This window comes from Lolium rigidum, chromosome 3 (assembly GCF_022539505.1).
Source record: "Lolium rigidum isolate FL_2022 chromosome 3, APGP_CSIRO_Lrig_0.1, whole genome shotgun sequence".
Taxonomy (NCBI): domain Eukaryota; kingdom Viridiplantae; phylum Streptophyta; class Magnoliopsida; order Poales; family Poaceae; genus Lolium; species Lolium rigidum.
The window spans coordinates 334,755,324-334,770,019 of NC_061510.1; the positions used below are offsets into that span (position 1 = coordinate 334,755,324).

Sequence of the window (14,696 nt, forward strand, 5' to 3'; positions counted from 1 at the left end):
ATGGTTGTGCTGAAGTGTAATGTCCTTGACAATGCATGTACCATCACTCCTCTCTTTCAATCTCATAAAGGCCTTGCACCCAGTTCTTTTGGTCATCTTGTCACGCTCGTCGGTCTTCCTCGTTGACACTTTGGCGGTGTGCACCTTCTCGTACACATCTCAAGTAACGCTTCGCTCTTGTTGTGCTTGTCCTTTCCTTATCCCAAACCCTGTGTGCTTTGCATATGTATTGTAAAATACATATGCGTCTTTGAATGTGCTAAATTCTTGACCAATGGATGGTATCAGGTCCGGATCAAGATCTGCAGCCTGCAAATTGCCACGGTTTTGTTATTGCATTTTTTTGTTTTATAATACATATGTTTTTGTATGTTAACTTCAGGAAATAGGTCAAGTGAACTTCCTAAAATTTAATAAAAAATAAGAACATGGACTTCTTAAAGTCATCTGAACTTTTTTTCACAGAAAAACTGTTGCACATGAATATCGAGAACATATCAACTATACATTTCATATAATAAACCGAGCATGTGAACTTCCTAAAAATCAGCTGAACTTTTATCATGGATATAGGGTTCACGAACTTTCCAAATCATATCAACTGTTTTTTCTAAAGATATAGCATGTGAACTTCCATGCAAATTGTCTAAATAAATGTTTGTGTAAGAGTGAATTTTTTATCGAGCAATATATAAATTGAACTTACGTGTGTGTATGTTCGCAGCTCTGCAGGGGTGGCTCTATCATCCGGTACTATGGTGCATGGCGGTGTGACTTTTGGTACATGGCGAGTGGATCTCGAGGCGGCATATGACTTGATTGAGTGCCTCGACGATCTTGGTGTATGTTGTCACTTTGACCATCCCCATAAGCTGCGTTGCTTGTTCGGAAGCATCATTGCTAGAAGACGACTTTTGCCCACTCGTCCCTGTTCACATCGTTGATTCCAGTCTGTGGTTGTTGTAGATGTACTTGTAGATTGCCGTTTTCGTGGCCGACTGAACGTTGCATTACTAGCAAATATCTCCTCGAGTGCACTTTATTGGAGAACGGGGTTTTTTGGTGGACTCGACCAACACATAATATCCTCATCATCATCTGTTGATGTTGTGGTATCCCGCTTCCTTTTGCTTGTTATCCATGTCATCTTGTTCTTGGATTTTCTCGATTGAAATTCCTTTCAACGGCAGCAGCATTTGTCTTTCTCTTGGGATTGCGGAACACTGGCTGGATAAATGAAGCCGGCTCATCACGAGCATATGGGAGTCATTGGAGGCTTTTTAGGGCCTCGACCAGCTGATTATCTCGTCAGTCATCGCCTGTTCCAGATTCTTTGCCCGGCAGTAGCAGAACCTGGTAAGTTTTTTAACATGTGAACTTCTTGAACATTGGGACTAGAACTTTTGTACATAAAACTTTGTCTGATGTCTTCAAAAAACTAAAACAAGTAAAGTTAACCGCCAAATGTAATATGAACTTCCTGTATACATGCTAACCTGCATACTTATTTTTCATTTTGTTGTTTTAATTTATTTTTATAACTGAAGTGAACTCCATGAAACTGTTTTTAAGAACTTCCCAGTAAAACACATAAGTTTTCTTCTTTCCTACAATAGACTCTGCATGTGAACTTCCAGTCTCAATTCACACGAGCCTGCTCTTATGTTCTACTCTAAACAAAAGCCAGTGGAGGTGAACTTTCTATATTATTTTTTCATATAGAACCTGCCAGTGTCTCTTTTTTGTTTTACATTGTTGGACGGAAAAGCATTAAAATAGTCATGTGAACTTCCAACACTAAATTCATATGAACTTTTTCCACGATGATCTGAAGTGCTCCTTTTTGTGCGAGTGATGGACGCAAAAGCGATAAATGAATTATGTGAACTTCCTGTGATTTTTTTATGGTACCTCATCCTCTGCTGGCCTCTTTCTGGAGCTTGGCTGGTTTGAATTTGGAGGATGCTCTGCCGATCTGCGTCTAATTGGAGCCATTATTGTTGTAAGGAGGCTGGATCTCGCCGTTCTCCACCGCTGGCTCCTTTGCGTCAGCTACCGCCGCCGTTCGCCTCCATCGCGGGCTCCCTCGCGTCGGCCCGCCGCCGCTCGCTCGCCTGCGCCGACGAGGTAGGAGGCTTTTAGATCGTCTTCGTGTCCGTCGCGGGCTCCCTCGCGTCGGCTCCCGCCGCCGCTCGCTCGCCCGCGCCGACGAGGTAGGAGGCTTTGATCTTCTTCGTGTCCGTCGCGAGCTCCCTCGCGTCGGCTACCGCCGCCGCTCGCTCGCCCGCGCCGACGAGGTAGGAGGTCGAGGTGCGGAGCTTGTTGATCTCCGCTCGAGGCGGGGCGCGTGTGTTTTTACGAAGGGACGTGGGGAGTTCGCTTCCTACACGAACCGGTATCGGTCGGGGGGAGGTGGGGAGTTCGGTTAGGACGGGGGAAGAAACCGAGTTGGATTAGGGGGGGTTCTAGAATAGCTATTCTAGAACCACTCTTAAGGGGGGTTCGAGAATAGTTGGGCTATATATATATATATATATATATATATATATATATATATATATATATTGGTATAGAGTTGGTAGCAATGGGAGATCGACGAGCATACACGTTGATGCATTATTACATATATATAAAAGCTGAACATACTTGTTGCAACCTCGGCCCTTTGGCTACTGTTCATGTCATGCACACATGAACATTACTATTATTCAGGGTACGAGTCGACTTTCCTGATTCCAGTATACGCGCTGCCATCGTCGTCGTACTCATCATCGATATTCTTCGAGTTCGAGTGCTGGGGCACCCGAACAGATGATGTGTTACTGATGGTTGTTGATGATGAGCCGAAAGATACACCGTCGAATATATCGACGAGATCTCCCAATCTTGCGGCGGAGCTGACGTTGCTCCATATCATCAGAGCCGAGTGTTTACCGCTCGTGGATCCAATGGATGATGTCGATGCTGCAGTTGTTGATGTTGATGCATCCGCCGTTGAATCCGAACAGATCGGTTCCGATCGACGAAAGGTTCCTTGTGTTCAGATGTTGAAGTCGAAGCTTCCGATCGTCAGATCCACCCCCGGCTGAAGTCACCAAAAGCCGGGAGAAGGGCGAGCTGGTGCGGATGAAAATCGATTGAGCAGAAACGCACCTGAGCACCCGATCTCGTCAAGTTGTTGCTTGAAGAAGAGGTCGTCGAATTCATTCTTCCAGCGCCCAAGCTCCCTACAGACGGCGTCAATTGACAAGGGGCAACCTTATCAATGCCCATAATGATGGACTTAGGTTTCAAGGAAGGAGAACGTTGTTGAATTCAAAGACTGGTCAGCCAAACTAGTCTGCCGATAGAAGTATGATCAAGGGCGAAAGTCGTCGAGATTGTATTATTAGAAAACTAGGGTTACAGGTGTATCGTAAGTTGTGAATCTATCTCCCCTCGGTGGCTCATGTAGCCTTTATATAGTGGGCTATGTCTCAGAGTCCACCTCGAGATCGATTACATTATACATGTCGGTTTACCCGATATTGGCCTAGCTTTCCTATTATATATAGTAATTGGGCTTTAGCTTCATGTACTTTTCTGCATGGGCTTTCTCCTATTCCGTTCTGGACTTCGTATCAGGGATGGTAATACCCGATATGGCATACCCATGTCATCGGTCAACGTACATCCATTGCTGGCTCATCTGCATTATATAATTAAGTATATCAAAAACTGTTACAGAACATCATGAATAGAGAAGTGATGTACATCGACACATTCATTTTATCAATGAAATATGAAACAATAAATTTGCTAACTTCGATCGAGGAGGAAAAAAAGAGGAGAAAGCTTAAGTGTGGCTCGGACAGTTCATATCATGATGTTTGTTTTGTGTGAACTCAAGTGACATCATGCTCTCGGGATTTCATCGAGCATCTCTTGTGCATAAGAAGGAAAAAGCAAATAAGCATACACCTCTCAAAGCTAAGTGTGGCTCACACACAAGCTTGGGTAGGCACAATGATATATATAAGAAAATTTTAGTCTCGGTTGGAAACACAAACCGGGACTAAAGGGGCTCGCGCCTGCCACAACCCCTTTAGTCCTTGTTGGTGTCTCCAACTGAGCTGATGTTGGCCATGCCCCGCGCGACGTTCTAACCGTTGGAACCAGGACTAATGCTCACATTAGTCTCGGTTCCAAACGAGATGGCCGGAATAATTTTTCGGGCGAAAGACTCGTTTTCTACTAGTGGTATATAATATTTCCTCTTCTTGTCACAGTCTTCCTGCTTGGGCTGCTTGGGATCCATGGATCATCCCATATACATACTGATTTGAGAACCATCGCTCACTCTCCACATATGTTCTTGTTTAAATGTTTGTATACCGGTCCAAATAATTTGCCAAGTGTATGAACTCCCTTTTTCAGTTAGCAATTCAGTATATCACCTAAAGGAGAGTACTTTGCACGAAAAACCAAAACACATACATAACAGAATCTGGCTCTTGATATTAAACCAATAAACCTCCAACCACTGTTTAGTCAACATTGCTAGATAAAGACACTGAAGGTCTCTAAAAAAACCCATACCTCCCTCCTATTTAGGCACGCACATGTTCCACCATGCAAACCAGTGATATGTTTATGTTGGTCATTATCTCTCCACCAGAACTGGAATATTGGATATTGCAGTGACTATCCCTTTGATGATCTGTTTGGGCAGCTTGAAAATTGACAATAACATACATAGTAATAGCTTGAATGACATCTTTAATAAGGACATCTTCTTCTCCTTCCAACCACTCAGGATTTTGCATATTCTATCAATCAAATGTTGAAAGCAATAAAATCATCCCTTATAAGAAGGATATCCCAACAATTGGGGGGGGGGGGGGAAGTGAAACATGAAACAAGGGCTAGAGCTGCAAAATGGTGTGAACGAAGAAACATTCCACGAACGACTGAACGAGGAAACAACGTGTAATGTGGAGCATCAACAAACATATATAAGAGTGATCAGGCGGGATACATATAGGAAGTTAAAAGTGTGTGCAAATCATTTTTTATTTCACTAGGTTGATCAGCCAAAGCATGTCTTTGTAATCTGCAACACCATATACATGATCAACAAACCACATCCGTATATACTTGCATTTTGGTACTTGATAGCCTCCTCGACCCCACCCGCATACGTATGAACTTTCACTCGGCCTCACACACCTCAGATATATCCTTCGCACCAGCTGCTCGATCACATTCACATTCACATCTCGTCACCGTAGCTCCCGCTTCCGACAGCCCCATTGCCGTCGCCGCCGACAGCCGCGCTCAGGTTGCGCCACACGTACACTGTGATCCCGACGAGAACCACCACCGCCACCGCCACGTTCACCAGCAGACCACGGCGCCTCCTCTGCTGCGCCATGTCCATGTCCCCCATCATCCCCTCCGCCTCCTTGGGTTTCTTCATGTCCTCCACCATCTTCCGATCTTCCTCCATCTTTCCTCTCGTCTCCCTTTCCATCCGCTTCTCCTCCTCTTCGGCCGCCGCCGCCGCTTGCGCCTTCTTGGCCTCTTCTTTCAACCAGTCCTCCGCCGGCTTCGGGGTGGCAGCAGCTGGTGCTGGCACGGGAGGCGCGGGAATTGCCGGCGCAGGGATATCCGACGGCTTCCTGGGCATCGACGGCCTGCGGTCAGGGAAGGACTTCTTAGTGGGCACAGGAGGCAGCACCGTCGGCTTCGCTGGTTCAGGGAGCGCCGGTGGCGGCTTCTGGGGCGCGGCAGTTGTCGGCCTCCTCGGCTCGGGCTTGGGCGTCGCCGGCGTCGGCATTGCTGGTGTCGCCGGCGGGGCCTTGTGCGAGGGGTGCTTCTTGGGGAGCGTGATGGTGAGCGCCTCGTTCTCGAACTTGGCTCGGATGCCGTCGACGTTGCAGTCGGAGGGGAGCTGGAGGTCCTTCTGGAAGCGGCTCCACTTGTTGCCCTCCAGCGGCCGCTCGCCGCGCGTCCGCAGGTGGCGGTGGTTGTCCACCAGCACCCTGATCTCCTCCCTCTTAAACCCTGCACGTCATATTCCCATATACATACAGATCGATCATGTCAGTGTTCATATATTGCTGATTCTTGTATGCACCGAGATGAACTCAAGAAGTGATATGAACTGCTTGCCTGGGACGATGATCTTGACGAAGCTGGCGTCCGCGGAGTGGCTCCATTCGACGACGGGGGTGTACTCCTCGTACGTGCGGTTGATGGCCCTGTCCATGGCGAGCTGATCGATGTGACGAATTTACTGAAAGAATGTTCGTTTTTTGGGATGCTTGCGCTGGTGCTGGTGAGTGATGCCGGTGGTCTTTTGCTGTGGAGATGTATATATAGTCGCAAGCAGCCTAGCTCTCAGGAGTCAGAACTCAGGAGAGGAGGAAGAATAGATTCTTGGATGGATCAGACATGGCTTGGTGGACAAGTGATATTTTCCTCTCTTTTGGAATTTCCCCCTGTGCGTCGGCAAAGCAAAGTGATCGATCAAGTATTCCTTGCTTTTCTGGGAGGCTAGAAAATGCCGGTGGATTTGCAGCCTTACCGGAGAAGGAGATGTTGCTCCAAGGCTCAAGAGAAGCATATTGGTTAGCTACGGTAGGTATTAATTAGGGCCATGTGTAATTTGATCTAACACAGGGCAAACTTTACACATCTGAGTGCGTATACGCAATCGATCGATGGCAAATTATCAGTTTTCCGAGTTAAATCTTTTTTCTTTTTGAAAGCTTTCCGAGTTAAATCTTTATACTAATGCGAGTGAGTTCTCTACTATAGCCGTCTCGGAGCCTATTTTGATATTCGAACTAGGCTCAGTTGCTTATAACTTGTAAATTCCGTGATGTTGACCGTTCATTCTAGTCAACCTTGATCACAGAACAGTTATTCTTACTTGAGAACATTTGGATATTACCGCATCATTTTTCATCCCAACAGGCAATAGTAATAAGTACACAGCTGTTTTTCTTTACCTGGAGAATAGAGTTAAATACATGGTTAGTACATGAACTTGTCGGCGCGGATCAGATTAGTCATCGTACATTGGAAATACGCTGGGGCGGTAACTGAATACGTTTGAAATGTTTTCTACGGTCACTCCGCTTGGTACACCGCACGTACGGGCTGACATGGCTGAGGAGGGCCCACATGCCAGCAGCACGAGGTCCATGAACTTGCGGCACGGATCAGTTTGGTCACCCTTCTATTCATTGCAATTTGTATGAAAGAATCGTAGGAGGGGGTTATTTGCAAAAGTTGAGATTGAGCCCCCTCCCACCCCCCCCCCCCCCCCCCCCAACACACACCCGTGAGTAGGAAGTAGAAAGGACCAACAACAGTATAATATGATGAATTGAGAACAAAACAATAAGAAAAGGTAAACTAAACGGGTTGAGTATTTTGCCACCAGATCGAGATTGACTATTGATCCACTGATCCACTGATCTCTGAGATGAGTGCAAATGAAATAATACAGACCAATATGCATAAATATACCCAGTGGTATAATAAACAATGCACAGCACTTACAGAAATCATATGCAAGTGCCAGACAGAATCTACCAGGTTTGGGCGTCGCTAATGTTTAAAGCACAATCGTCAACTCCAAAGTAAATGAGGAAGGATGACTGTCTAAAACATCTACATTTGGTGTACTCTCTGGTTAAAATAGCCGGCTATAGCCGATAGCCGCGAATTTTTTTGAAGCTATAAAATGCTATAGCCGGGCTATAGCGGGCTATAGCCATATAGCGGATTTGCTAAATAATGAAAAAAATTGGGCATCATATAATCATATAATCATATATATATCAATAATTCACAAATTAATAACATAATAACATCTTCACATAGGAGATACACATGATAGTTCACACATAGTTAAATACATAGTTTTGTCCAAATATTACAACATTATTACGTAGTTTAGGACATAGTTATGCTCATAATTATATAACTAGAGCTTGGTAGCTATTTCGGCAAGCAAATGGGCAGGTCGACTGAACTTTTTGGTCTAAAATTTTGGCCCAGCGGGAAGTTAGCGGCTATGAGACTAAATTAGCCCGGCTATAGCCGGTTATTTTAAACAGAGGGTGTACTCAAGTAAATGATGCATGAAATTTTGGGCAGAATATGTGATCAGGTACTCCTTCACAAGTAATCTCGGCATATAAAAAGATGCTTGCAGGGGCACATACCGCCATGTAGTTTATTGCGCAGGTAGCACTGGCCGTATAGGGCAAAAAAAACAACTGAGTGGTAGCTCTCCCTACAGATCTTTAGCCAAATCGTAGATAAACTTGAAGCTGCCTCTGATCATTTTCTGCAAAAAGGTGGTTCCAGTGAAGCAGCTGATGCCAGCAAGGCTACGTGCAGAACTGGAATAAGATGCTTAGCGTTTGGTTATTAATTCTTAAAAAGAAGACGTATATATAACTGAACAAGCTCTCAGTATATGTATAATGGACGAATCTTCGCAGTTGTCATCATTTATGACCTGCATCAAACATAAGCATTAGGATGAGCAGTAACATCACTACATGATTAACAAAAAAACTAGAGCCGTCTGCAAAATTAGAGCGAGGGCATGAAGCATGCAAATCGTGTAGGCAGACGGTAGGAGACACACCATCCTTATCTCTGTGGTGGAGCCGGTCCCATCTCTCGTCCCCTTACTGCAGTAGTGCTCCTACAACGCGTCAGCAACGCCGCCTCGATGCCTGCGCAGCGCTGTGACGTCGATGACAACCGCCGCCGCTCTACGCCCTATCGATGAGCATGTAGTGCGTGATCGACGACCTAACTAGCGTAGATGACGGACATGATGGCTGCGCAGAAATGTGGAGGGCCTGATCTGTCCGCGATTTAGAAAGTGGAGGGACATTTGTGCAAAAATGGCGTGGAATTTTCGAGGCAGGACATATCTTTACTGGCAAACTGGCGAAGGGTGACCAAACTGATCCATGCCGCAAGTTCATGGACCTCGCGCTGCTGGAACGTGGGCCCTCCACAGCCACGTCAGCATGTACACGCGTTGTACCGAGCGGAGTGACCGTAGAAAACATTTCAAACGTATTCAGTTACCGCCCCAGCGTATTTCCAATGTACGATGACTAATATGATCCGCGCCGACAAGTTCATGTACTAACCATGTATTTAACTCTGGAGAATATGCACATGCACAAATTGAAAAATGGGGCAAAGAATATGTGCGATGTACGGCTACCTGTCCAAGCATAAGGCAGCAGCTCAACAAGTAGATGACATATGTCTGCTGCTTTTGTTTCACTGTGTGCATGTTCAGAAGGCAAAACCGCTTTATCTGAATCTTCAAAGACAGAACAAATGGATCAATGAGCGAGCATAGCCAAACCGTTGGGAACAGTAAGCTGACATAACAGAGATCCTTTTGAATAGTACAAAATAATGTCGGATGTTCGAACAGAAACGGACACAAGCTGGAGCAGCTGACTCAGCACCAGATGATTTAGTACAGCGACATTGTTTATACGTTATGCTTCTCTTTGCTCGTCTTGCACAAGCCCAAATCCCAACTGACTTTCAACTGTAAACCTCTTTGCTGCGGAAGCATTGTAACCCTGGCCGATGTACACGAAGAAGATGCTACTTGAATTACATTCTTTTGTTTGCGAGAATCACAAACTTCCGCACTTCACGTGTGTCCACGACCTCCGCATTTGGAGCACATAATGTTTCCAGTTCCTCCACAGCCTACAGTAATCGCAACACAAACATACATGAATCATGTATGATACATACAGCAGTAACATGTATACAACATGGCAAATTACTGCAGAAGTGATCAAACTTGTTTACCTAGACATCTGACTTTTACGATAATTCCTTGGCTCTCCATTATCGAGTCGACGTACAAACCTGAACCAGCACAAGTTCTGCACAGCACAGCGCCTTTAGTTTCACAGCTCAAACAAGGAGGATTCTTCCCAACTTCCTTCTTTTCCAAGTCTAAACCAGTTGGTGTCCCAATATCCTCCTCTGAAACAGATTTGTCATAGCAGTATAGTTTTTCGAGGTTACTCTTGCTTCTTTGCAGGCCATTAACTGCACTCGCTCTAATCTGTATTGGTAAGAAAACTTATTAAACAGTCTTCTACTATCAAACTGGATGTCACTTAGCTAGCCAATCCACATCATGCAATAGAAGACAGAGAATAAAGGGGAACAAAATAACAGCCATAGGATAGTAAAAGATACTCATCCAACTTCCAGTCTCCAGAGTAGATCGTGTGTAGGCTGAGGCTGAAAAGAAAGACACCTACTACGAATATTTAACCAACAGCATTGCTGGATTCACCAAGAAAAGGAATTCTGTTGCTATTGCTCTTCCAGCATTTTCAGTGTGCGTGAGTCTAGGTAACAAGGTAAATGAAGGCTGGACACAACAAATTAAGCAGTATTTTCTACCTTAAGTGACAGTAGCAATGGGCCCAGATTAACTTGGCATAATATGAGCACATTGACTTCGTAAACCACACATAACGGATTAGATAACCTAGTTGGATTTTGGGTTAAAAGATACATACAGGGGGAAGGCAGCTTGTGGAGAAGAGTAGTGGATGCCAAATATAATACAAAAAATCCTAACATCTTATGTTGCCAAGATTTGAATCCCTGTCTTTTGGAAAGGGATGATGTGGGCTTCTAGAGCTGTCAAATTTGGTTACAAATGGAATGTAGGCAATGGTAAGCTAGTAACATTTTGGGAGGACACTTGGTTTGGTAATGCTCCTTTTTTTTTGGAGCAACCGGCAGGAGCACTGCCTATTCATTAAGAAGAGGGAAATTTGGTCAGTTTATAAGGAAAACTGGCCGAAAACCGTACAACCCAAACTCCACACACCGGCCCCGAGTAGTAATGCTCCTTTAGCTACATGGTATTGGGACATATACTTTGTAGTTAATCAACAAATGAAAACAGTTGCATATCTTTGGGATGGTCAACAACTAAAATGTGACTTTACGAGAACTTTCACCACAAGTATGATGGATATGTGGTTTGAAATCGTCGAAATTGCTAGAGCTATTAACTTCTCTACAGAGGAGGACCAACTTATTTGGAAATATGAATCTAATGGGATTTATTCTTCCAAATCTTTATCTGCTGTAATCAATTTTAGAGGAGTGCAACCTGTTTTTTTGCATGCTGTTTGGGAACTAAAAATTCCCCCTAGAGTCCAGATATTCCTTTGGCTGTTATCTCAGAATAAGATTATGACTAGAGATAATCTCAGACACAGAGGTATTCCAAAACCCCTGGAGTATGAGTTATTTAAAGAATTCGAGCCTGTTAAACACCTGTTCTTTGATTGCTTAATATCTAAATTGCTCTGGTCAGAAGTAAATGAGGTCTTTGTTGTAATGATTACTGACTTTCTTGCTCTTGCTTCAAAATGGCTTTGCAACAAAAGATATGTGCAATTCAATGTGATTTCATCCGCTGCAGTCTGGAGCATATAGAACAATAGAAACCATCTGTTGTTTAACAGGAAAATTTGGATTTCCATGAAACAGGTATGGGGACTGATTCTCTCATATCTAAGGACCTGGCAACTGCCTTTCAAAGACCAGGCATGGGATCTGGTGGAAAAATACAAAGCTGTCCTGATAAGAAAACTGAAGAGTCTACCATCCTTGATGCCAGACTAAGTGCACCTCCTTCGACTGGATTTCTTCCTAGAAGACTACTTCTTCTCCCTACGGCGGGCGCGCAACTGTAACCTATCTGATGGAGCACCCCGAAGAGGCAGATAAGGTGCATGTTGTGACAAGCTGAAGCAAAAAGGGCAGGAAACACACAGGAAAAAAGCGAGAAGAAGGATGGAGGGGTAGTAGCTTGTTTTCTGTCTATAGTTCCTAGTTGTCTCCACTATCATCGGTTTGTAATAAGCTTGCTTGGTAGTCGTTTGCTGGAGATCTTAGACAGTCTTTGGATCAGGTGGCCTAGTGTGGCTCCCTGTTGATCTAAAAAAATAACGGATTAGATATTTTAAGAGAAGGTTGCATCCGACATATATACTTATGAGCCAACAATTAGTGTCAGTTGTCACTGAAAGGCACTTACATGCTGGGACTTATAATCAGTAAAGATGCACTTCATTGTCAGTAAGAGAAACTTCCAGCAATAGGACATCAAGTAGGTGGAATGGGCCATGCACACAAGGTATTCTAGTTTTGTGTCACAGCTAAATGCAGACAATCAACACTGGTTAATTCTGTATAATTTCTGATTCTAATCCATCTACAATGTACTCTTCTCACTGTTACAGCCTACCAATAACTCCATCAGAATATGCTGACATTTGATTCTATATATGCAAACTATTCTACAGTGAAAGGTAACATATGAATATTTCTCAGTTTCTGTCAATTACGGTTTGACAAAGCTTCACCAGTTGACATAAGAAATGCAGATATTCCAATAAGAACCAAGGACATGGTTCATAATCATAGTTTGGCATCAAAACAGATTTAGTATCCATTTCATCCGCACACAACATATCATTTTAGACAGAAGGCTCATAGTGAGCTAGCTTTAAATTAATAAAGCCACAACCTGCAAAGCGTACAGGGTACTGTGCTATGGTTGCTAGCTACAGATTACAAGCACATAAAACAGGACAAGAACATAAAACCGCAAAAGATACAGTCAACAAGAAAAATAAATGAAGTGCTAAAACTACTAAATGTTCACTTGATCCCATCGATGGAGTTAAAGCTTCTGCTGCAAGGGAGGCTACGCCTGCAAGCTTCAAGCATCGGAGAATATCTGCTGAACACCGGAATGACACATGAAAACTTCAGAAGCCAAAATCCCAGCAAGGGACGGCACCGGAACAGTCCAAACTAATGGACCCTCACTCGCACCGACACAGCCATCCACGGGTATCCACCAAGCAGTTACAGTAACTTGAACAGTAGCCAAGCAGGACTCAGGGGTCTGAAGGAGAGGGGTTTCAAGTTGATGCCTCCAAGGAGGGGATTGGTGCCCAGGGTTGTCGGCGGCATCACAGAAAATGACCAAGGTCATGCCAAGCTTTTGCAAGTGCCCCAACCACAAGCCCAAGAGAAGAACGTTGTCAATGAACCAAACTAACTTGATGTTGGCTCACAGCTGAGGATGAAACCACCGGCGTCTCCAATGGCATGAGGCCGACCCAGACTACTCCCCTTGGCTCAGGATCGACCAAACCAGAAGACTCGCCTTATATAAGTGGCCAGGCTGACATCAATGGAATCTGGCAGCGATAAAGTCATAAAGGGGTCTCGGGGTGAACCCAAATTCAATACGGAGACCAACGGCACCACCAAGAGGGTAAACAAGTAGGACGGATTGACACAAGAAGACACAATCTAGGGAATTTTATTAGAATGTGCTTACAAAGGCACCAGAAGCCAACCAACACATAAGACAGGCATTTTCTTGGCATTTTCGCCATTCCGAAAACAACATTGCATAAAATGGAATGCAGTAAATCCTGGCCTCATTTGTACAGTACAGCAAGTCCTAACCCTTTGGATGAAACAAGTCCTAGATTGTTCTCCTTTCTTTCCACCAAGACGACAGCGAACAGTTCTCGAGCAAATGCTAGACAGTAAACAAGACGGACTAAAATATAAATCCAGCCGCCAAGCGCCACAACGCGAAATTCCAACCACCTTCTGAAGCAGTGACCCCGGGAGGGAAGCATCGGCATCACAACCCAACCAACACATGAGACATGCATTTTCTTGGCATTTTCACCATTCCGGAAACAACATTGCGCAAAATGGAATGCAGTAATTCCTAGCCCATTCGACCGTGGACATTGCATTAGCTCATTCTGATAAAAAAAAGTCTCCCCACTTTTTATTGGTTCATTTAGACGACAGGTTTACTGTTTTCAGAGGCCATCATAAATGTAGAAATTTCCCCATTCGCACAGTATAGACAAGACCTACCGCCTTCTCCTTCATTCCCACTAGACATGACGAACAATTTGGGACCAAAAGGTGAACAGGGCACACCAAAACATAAATCCGGCCGCGAAGCGCCACAACGCCAAATCCCAGACACCTTCAGAAGAAGCATCGGAGGCTCGGAGCTACAGGCCTAACGATCCCCGTAGCCGTACTGACTACTGAGCAGCCACATAATGGTAAAGTGCCAAGAAAGTAGGGGTCCCGAGGAGCAGGTGGTAGAGTGTACCTTGGTGGAAACTGCGCGGGGGACAGGGCGGGCTGACGGGAGAAACCGCCCCAGGGACCGTCTGCCGTGGCGGGGGGACGCCGTCGAGGCGGCGGGCGGCGGGCGGAGCCTGGCCGAGACCTCCATCGCCAAGCAATTTGATCTCCGGCTGGTGGGGAAGAAGAATTCCTCGCCTATGTCGAAGAAGGGGACGGGGAGCTCCTCGGATTGTTCGTCGGATTTCCAAAGCAGCAGCTTCGGGTTCATCGCCCGGACGGGACAGCCCACGTGCGAAGACTCTGTGACGGGCCTTGAAAGTGCTTGGGCCGGCCTAGCTCGGCTGTTAGTGAAGGCCATTGTTTGGCTTCTTACACGGGAACGGTAGTTTGTTTGCTTCGTCCGGCCCAACTGGCTAACATGAAATCGAAACGAAGCAAAACCATTGCCCTGGAAAAATTCAGATAAGAAC

At 45.1% G+C, this 14,696-nt stretch overlaps 2 protein-coding genes across 2 annotated transcripts; both read right to left on the reverse strand.

Moving 5' to 3' along the window:
- Positions 1 to 5,018: 5,018 nt before the first annotated feature.
- On the reverse strand, positions 5,019 to 6,316 carry LOC124700089 (protein RESTRICTED TEV MOVEMENT 2-like). Its single transcript, XM_047232277.1, has 2 exons — positions 6,154 to 6,316; positions 5,019 to 6,045 (listed from the first exon to the last, which is right to left on the reverse strand). The coding sequence occupies exons 1-2, from the start codon at positions 6,248 to 6,250 to the stop codon at positions 5,252 to 5,254; spliced, it is 891 nt and encodes a 296-aa protein (XP_047088233.1). The 5' UTR covers positions 6,251 to 6,316; the 3' UTR covers positions 5,019 to 5,251.
- A 3,095-nt stretch (positions 6,317 to 9,411) lies between these two features.
- On the reverse strand, positions 9,412 to 14,389 carry LOC124700090 (protein PHOTOSYSTEM I ASSEMBLY 2, chloroplastic-like). The gene is made up of 3 exons (XM_047232278.1): positions 14,249 to 14,389; positions 9,859 to 10,120; positions 9,412 to 9,753 (listed from the first exon to the last, which is right to left on the reverse strand). The coding sequence occupies exons 1-3, from the start codon at positions 14,372 to 14,374 to the stop codon at positions 9,695 to 9,697; spliced, it is 447 nt and encodes a 148-aa protein (XP_047088234.1). The 5' UTR covers positions 14,375 to 14,389; the 3' UTR covers positions 9,412 to 9,694.
- Between the last annotated feature and the right edge of the window lie 307 nt (positions 14,390 to 14,696).

Bases quoted from the DNA above. Each gene is read 5' to 3' on its own strand.
- LOC124700089 (XM_047232277.1), bottom strand. From the start codon at position 6,250: ATGGACAGGGCCATCAACCGCACGTACGAGGAGTACACCCCCGTCGTC. The intron at 6,046-6,153 runs GCAAGCAGTTCA...TATGACGTGCAG, and splicing joins CGTCAAGATCATCGTCCCAG to GGTTTAAGAGGGAGGAGATC.
- LOC124700090 (XM_047232278.1), bottom strand. From the start codon at position 14,374: ATGGAGGTCTCGGCCAGGCTCCGCCCGCCGCCCGCCGCCTCGACGGCG. The intron at 10,121-14,248 runs GTACACTCTACC...TTACCAATACAG, and splicing joins CCCGCGCAGTTTCCACCAAG to ATTAGAGCGAGTGCAGTTAA. The intron at 9,754-9,858 runs GTAAACAAGTTT...CGATTACTGTAG, and splicing joins CGTAAAAGTCAGATGTCTAG to GCTGTGGAGGAACTGGAAAC.